Source organism: Neophocaena asiaeorientalis, unplaced genomic scaffold, assembly GCF_003031525.2.
Source record: "Neophocaena asiaeorientalis asiaeorientalis breed wild unplaced genomic scaffold, Neophocaena_asiaeorientalis_V1.1 scaffold485, whole genome shotgun sequence".
Taxonomy (NCBI): domain Eukaryota; kingdom Metazoa; phylum Chordata; class Mammalia; order Artiodactyla; family Phocoenidae; genus Neophocaena; species Neophocaena asiaeorientalis.
Genome location: NW_020172173.1, coordinates 197,275 through 204,751, shown reverse-complemented (window position 1 = coordinate 204,751; position 7,477 = coordinate 197,275). Strand labels below are relative to the sequence as shown.

General features: G+C 35.6%; 1 protein-coding gene across 1 annotated transcript; it reads right to left on the bottom strand.

The window, feature by feature from the left end:
* Positions 1-1,038: 1,038 nt before the first annotated feature.
* LOC112407582 (phosphatidylinositol transfer protein alpha isoform-like) lies at positions 1,039-1,859 on the bottom strand. Its single transcript, XM_024756930.1, has 2 exons — positions 1,423-1,859; positions 1,039-1,246 (listed from the first exon to the last, which is right to left on the bottom strand). Exons 1-2 carry the CDS (start codon positions 1,857-1,859, stop codon positions 1,039-1,041), a joined length of 645 nt encoding a protein of 214 aa, XP_024612698.1.
* Positions 1,860-7,477: the final 5,618 nt, after the last annotated feature.

Genomic DNA, 7,477 nt, shown 5'->3' with positions numbered 1-7,477 from the left:
AAAAGCTGCTCAATGTCACAAATTATTAGAGAAATGCAAATCAAACTACAATGAGACATCACCTCACACCAGTTAGAATGGTCATCATCAGAAAATATACAAACAACAGATGCTGGAGAGTGTGTGGAGAAAAGGGAACCTTTTTGCACTGTTGGTGGGAATGTAAATTGTTACAGCCACTATGGAGAACAGTATGGAAGTTCCTTAAAAAACTAAATATAGAATTACCATATGATCCAGCAATCCCACTACTGGGCATATACTCAGAGAAAACCATAATTCAAAAAGACACATGCACCGCAATGTTCATTGCAACACTATTTACAATAGCCAAGTCATGGAAGCAACTTAAGTGCCCATCGACAGATGAATGGATAAAGAAGATGTGGTACATATATACAATGGAATATTACTAAGCCATGAAAAGGAATGAAATTGGGTCATTTGTAGAAAAGTGGATGGATCTAGGGACTGTCATACAGAGTGAAGTAAGTCAGAAAGAGAAAAACAAGTATCATATATTAACGCATATATGTGGAACCTAGAAAAATGGTACAGATGAACCTGTTTGCAGGGCAGAAATTGAGACACAGATGTAGAGAACAAACATGGACACCAAGGGGGGAAAGCGGTGGGGGATTGAGGGTGGTGGTGTGATGAATTGGGCAATTGGGATTGACATGTATACACTGATGTGTATAAAATTGATGACTAATAAAGACCTGCTGTATAAAAATAAATAAATAAAATAAAATTCAGAAAAAAAATCAGACAGCCTCTTTGTTCACAATATTAAAAGGCATCTGGAATTAGCTACAGTAAGGGATTGAAAGTTGCCTGAAGAATGGACACAGAAAGGTTGCGTCTGTGGATGCCATGTCATTTGGGATGGTGGAGCTGCTGGGCCTTCCTATTGACCACTGTCTTACAAAAAGTGCAGAAAAGGGAGGGATGGTTTTATTCATCTTCCATCATTCCTTTCACTGGGTCCTTCTGTCTCATCTCATCCAGCTGTCTCTTTGTCTCTTCTTCCATCCTTCAAATATTCTCCATAGTCAGGTCAACCCAGATATTGATCCAACAGAATAGCTGCCTGTGGAAGTTTGTAAACAGATGTCTCTCTTGCTTATGTATAAAATTTTCCACTTTGTTCTGTAGACCCCACCCCTTGAACTTGACAGTATCCAGTTTATATGCATACAAGTATAGGCAGTCTTTCTGATTTACAAGTTCTTGTTTCCAAGTGAGGTCAAGGATCCTCGGCCTGTTTTTTTTTTTTTTCAGTACGTGGGCCCCTCACCGCCGCAGCCTCTCCCATTGCAGAGCACAGGCTCAGCGAGCCCGCTCCGCGGCATGTGGGATCCTCCCCGACCGGGGCACGAACCCGCGTCCCCTGCATCGGCAGGCAGACTCTCAACCCCTGCGCCACTGGGGAAGCCCCCTCGGCCTGTTTTGATAGATAAAAATTTTTCTGGATCTTCCTCTGCCTTGTAATTCTGTCTAAGTACTTCACTTTGATCTGCAATGTCTATATATATGGCTTCCACATGTTTCCATGCCTCAGGCTCCAGTTTATGCACATTTTTCTGGGCGCCAAGATCTACTTTATGCCAGGTTTCCATTTTAATCAGACAGTCTTCTTTCATGTACTCATTTGTAATAACAGTTCTGTAATAAAAGTAGTCATTCCATGCTTTTTCATATATATCCACGGCTCCATCTGGGGCCAGCATTCCAACAAACGTGGGCACTTTGCCCTGTAAGTGGTAGATCTTGTGCGTGTACTGGCCTTTCTCACCATTCTTTTCATAGGTCTCATTCACCGGAACCTCCACACTTTCACCACCACCCATTCCCATTTTCCCTGGCCTCCGCCACAGAATACAGCTGCCCTACTTGACACTCTTCTACAGACGCAGGTAGGATGACTCCATACTCCTTGAACAGCATCATGTTGCTTCCAGCTCGAGGGTTGCCCGCTGCCTGCCCAGCCTCCCACTGCTTCTTGGCAGCCCCTCTCCTCGTGGCCCAGACTGCTGCCTGTGCGACTTCATCATGGTGTGCTGTCCCCACAGCTCTCTCTGCTGTCACTTCACCGGCTCCTGCTGCCCCGGCCTTGCCCCCTCCTGCCATTTATTTCTTTTAAAAACAAGCACAGGTAATTTTAAAAGAACTGTGCTTTTACTTTGTATGTGGTGCAGTTGTGTCTGTTATTTTTGATTTTTTTGCATTGCATTACATATATTATTAATCCATTAATATTTTTTCTAGTGATTTCTTTTTGAAACCAAAGACAATTCTTTGATAAGATCAATAAAATTGATGAAACCCCAAAGCCAGACTGATCAGGAAAAAACAAAAGAGAGAGAAAGCACAAGTCATCAATTATAGGAATAAGAGAGGTGACATTACTACAGATTTTAGAGACATTAAAATAATAGTAAGGGTGTGTTATGGATAACTTTAGGCTAATACTGTGGACACTAACACATTGTAATGTTTTTTCCACTTCTCTGTAAATTTGTGTGTTCATGTGTGTTTGTGTATCATAGTAAAAAAAAAAAAGAATTTTAGGTTTAAAGCAAGGGAGAAAATCATGGATTAATACATGAAACCCAAATAAAATGGATTAAAAAAAGCTGGAGAAAATATTTGCAATATAATGACAATCCAAGGAGTATTAGTTCTAATTTATAAGTAGCTCTTTGAATCTGTATAAGAAGATAAACATTCTTATTAAGAAAAAAAAAGGAAAATTTCAAAGGAAAAAATTTTTAAATGGCCAATAAAAATAAATGTGTTTATATACAAATATACATAATAATCAAGCTCAAAGTTAAGTAAATGTAAAGTATTCAACATTAGGTAGAATTTTCAGCTGTCACCTTTTCAAAACTATTTTAATGAAAATATTTAGTACTGGCAAGGTTATATGTTAACATACTTATGCACTGCAACAGGCATTTTTTATGAGAGTCTGAAAGTTATTATGTATCTGATAAAATATGTCACAACTCTTTCAAAAAATACTTCAACATTTTTGACAATGAATTCCTCATCTAACATTTATGAAAAATTTGTTTATCAGAGTTTTAATTTCATGACATTTCATGAAATATTAGTCATCACAATGAATAATAATAAGGAATTGGTTAAATTACACTATACATATAATATTTTAATAGGCAAATGTTATAAATAATTATTTAGAAGAGTATGTAATAAGAAGAAAAATCCTCACTTTATATTAGCAATTAAAAAACAAATTACAAAACAGCATATATAATCTAATCTCATATTTTTGAAAAATTGTTTGAAGATTTTAGTAAAATTAAAATAATGCTTATTTCTAGCTAGTGTTTTAGGTGAGTTTTGTGTAAGTTTGTGTTTTTTCCCTTTATTTTGCAAATTTATACAATAAACATTTATTAATTTTATGAACATTATAGAACCAAATAAACTATTTTCTTGTTAAAAATATTTGCTTAGCATTTTTCTTGCTTGCTTTTTGTTTACTGGGTTGATTGTAGTAGATGGTGTGTTTTTGATTTAATGTAGTGAAATGTACATGGCTTGGAGTATTTCATTTTATGATTTTTACCCATTAGGCCATTACATCCTTCCTAAGTGTCTTCACTTAGAAAGAACAGTCAGAAAATATACTGAGAAGTGCCTTCCCTAAGTAAACAGAAGGAGAGTATTGAAACTAGCTACTGGGCAGAAAGGCTCATTTTGGGAATTCTGCTCTTAGGTCTCTAGGTTCCCATTCAAAGATGAGGTGCAACATTTTTACAGTTGAAATTCAAATAATACGATTAACCATTCTATGTTTCCCCAAAGGAAACAGTATAGTTTCTTCCCACTGTCAAGGTTTGTATAGCTTAGGAAAGAAAAAAATTAAAGAAGAATCCATGATTGCTGCATCTGACTGCTTGACTGCTGGTTATGCTGGATGAGCACCTTTACCACAGCAGGCAAACTAATGAAACTTTCTGAACCTCAGTTTTCTCATCAGAAAATACCTGAGCATATTGATTTTTAATTTGCATAGTTTTGTGAAGATTAAAGTGTTGGAAGCACCAGGCTTCCAACGTGGTTTCTTTTATTATGGTAGGTCTTATGATAGGGTACCCTTCAGCAAGCCTGAAACTAGAACAGTGTGTTGTTTTCAACAATAGCACAGTAATCTCTTGGGGTCCCACTACATGGTAAATAATATGTGTGTCAATTTTTGAGACTCTTTTGCTCTTGTGACCTATTGAAAGAGTCTCATGACTTTAAGGTCATTTGTATATGCTGTTAAAATGAGACAGTGATTTACTTTACAGTTTAATATATCTCCCAAGACTCTTCTTTATTATTCATTACCTTAGTAGTTTATCTTAGATATTCCTAACTATGTTTGCTAAAGAAATTTTAGAATGGTATATAATGGCATTGCCTCAGGAAAAAACTTTGATTGATATTTCCATTGTACTGGTTTTCTCTGATTTAACTCAATAACTTTTTTTTTGAACTTTATTTTATTTTTATACAGCAGGATCTTATCACTTGTCTATTTTATACATATCAGTGTATACATGACAATCCCAATCTCCCAATTCATCCCACCACCCATGCCCCACTTTCCCCTTTCGACATCCACATGTCTGTTCTCCATATCTGTATCTCTACCTCTGCTCTGCAAACCATTTATCTGTACCATTTTTCTAGATTCCATATATATGCATTAACATATGATATTTGTTTTTCTCTTTCTGACTTACTTCACTCTGTATGACAGACTCTATGTCCATACACATCTCTATGAATGACCCAGTTTCATTCCTTTTTATGGCTGAGTAATATTCCATTGTATATATGTACCACATCATCTTTATCCGTTCATCTGTTGATGGGCATTTAGGTTGCTTCCATAACCTGGTTATTGTAAATAGTGCTGCAATGAATATTGGGGTGCATGTGTCTTTTTGAATTATAGTTTTATCTGGGTATATTCCCAGCAGTGGGATTGCTGAGTCATATGGTAATTTTATTTTTAGTTTTTAAGGAACCTCCATAGTGTTCCCCATGTGGCTGTATCAATTTACATTCTCACCAACAGTGCAGGAGGGTTCCCTTCTTTCCACATTCTCTCCAACATTTATTGTTTGTAGATATTTTGATGATCATTCTGACTGTTGTGATGTGATATGCCATTGTAGTTATGATTTGCGTCTCTCTAATAATTAGTGATGTTGAGCATCTTTCATGTGGTTTTTGGCCATCAGAATGTTTTCTTTGGAGAAATGTCTATTAATGTCTTCCACCCATTTTTTTGATTGGGTTGTTGATTTTTTTTGATATTGAGCTGCATGAGTTCTTTGTATATTTTGGAGATTAATCCTTTGTCAGCTGCTTTATTTGCAAATATTTTGTTCCATTCTGAAGGTTGTCTTTTCATCTTCTTTATAGTTTCCTTTGCTGTGCAAAAGCTTTTAAGTTTCATTAGGTCCCATTTGTTTATTTTTTATTTTATTTCCATTACTCTGGGAGGTGGGTCAAAAAAGATCTTGCTGTGATTTATGTCAAAGAGTGTTCTTCCTATGTTTTCCTCTAAGATTTTAAATGTCCGGGCTGACATTTAGGTCTTTAATCCATTTTGAGTTTATTTTTGTGTATGGTGTTAGGGAGTGTTCTAATTTCATTCTTTTACATGTAGCTGTCCAGTTTTTCCAGCACCACTTATTGAATAGACTGTCTTTTCTCCATTGTATATCTCTGCCTCCTTTGTCATAGGTTAGTTGATCATAGGTGCGTGGGTTTATTTCTGGGCTTTCTATCCTGTTCCATTGATCTATATGTCTGTTTTTATGTGAGTACCATACTGTCTTGATTACTGTAGCTTTGTAGTTCCTCAAGCTCTGTTTATTTCCCTCAAGATTACTTTGGGTTTGGGGGATCTTTAGTGTCTCCATACGAATTTTAAGGGTTTTTGTTCTAGTTCTGTAAAAAATGCCATTAGTAGTTTGATAGGGATTGCAATGAATCTGTAGATTGCTTTGGGTAGTAGAGTCATTTTCACAGTATTTATTCTTCCCATCCAAGAACATGGTATATATCTCCATCTGTTTGTGTCTTCTTTGATTTCTTTCATCAGTGTCTTATAGTTTTCTGAGTACAGGTCTTTTGTCTCCTTAGGTAAGTTTACTCCTAGGTATTTTATTCATTTTGTTGCAATGGTGAATGGGATTGTTTCCTTAATTTTTCTTTTGGATCTTTCATTGCTAATGTATAGGAATGCAAGGGATTTCTATATACTGATTTCGTATCCTGCAACTTTACCAAATTCATTGATTAGCTCTAGTAGTTTTCTGGTGGCGTCTTTAGGATTATCTTTGTATAGTATCATGTCATCTGCAAACGCAGATACTTTTACTTCTTCTTTTCTATTACTTCTTCTTTTCTAGTTTGGATTCCTTTTATTTCTTTTTCTTCTATGATTACTGTTTGTAAGACATCCAAAACTATGTTGAATAAAAGTGGTGAGAGTGGACATTCTTGTCTTGTTCCTGATCTTAGAGGAAATGCTTTCAGCTTTTCACCATTGAGAATGATGTCTGTTGTGGGTTTGTTGTATATGGCCTTTATTATGTTGAGGTAGGTTCCCTCTCTGCCCACTTTCTGGAAAGTTTATATCATAAATGGTGCTGAATTTTGTCAAAAGCTTTTTCTGCATGGATTGAGATGACCGTATGGTTTTTATTCTTCAATTTGTTAATATGGTGGACCATTGATTGATTGGCATATATTGAAGAATCCTTGCATCCCTGGTATAAATGCCAATTGATCATAATATATGATCCTTTTAATGTGTTGTTGGATTCTGTTTGCTAGTATTTTGTTGAGGATTTTTGCATCTATATTCATCAGTGTTATTGGTCTGTAATTTTCTTTTTTTTGTAGTGTCTTTGTCTGATTTTGGTATCAGGGTGATGGTGTCCTCATAGAATTAATTTGGGAGTGTTCCTTCCTCTGTGAATTTTTGGAAGAGTTTGAGAAGGATGGGTGTTAGCTCTTTTCTAAATGTTTGATAGAATTCATGTGTGAAGACATCTGGTTCTGGACTTTGCTTTGTTGGAAGATTTTAATCACAGTTTCAATTTCATTACTTGTAATTGGTCTGTTCATATTTTCTATTTCTTCCTGGTTCAGTCTTGGAAGGTTATACTGTTCTAAGAATTTGTCCATTTCTTCCAGGTTGTCCATTTTATTGGCATAGAGTTTCTTGTAGTAGTCTCTTATGATGCTTTGTATTTCTGTGATGTCTGTTGTAACTTTTCCTTTTTCATTTTTAATTTTATTGATTTGAGTCCTCTCCCTCTTTTTCTTGATGAGTCTGCGTAAAGTTTTATCAAGCTCGTTTATCTTCTCAAAGAAACAGCTTTTAGGTTTTTGTTTGTTTGTTTGTTTGTTTTATCTTTGCTACTGTTTTCTT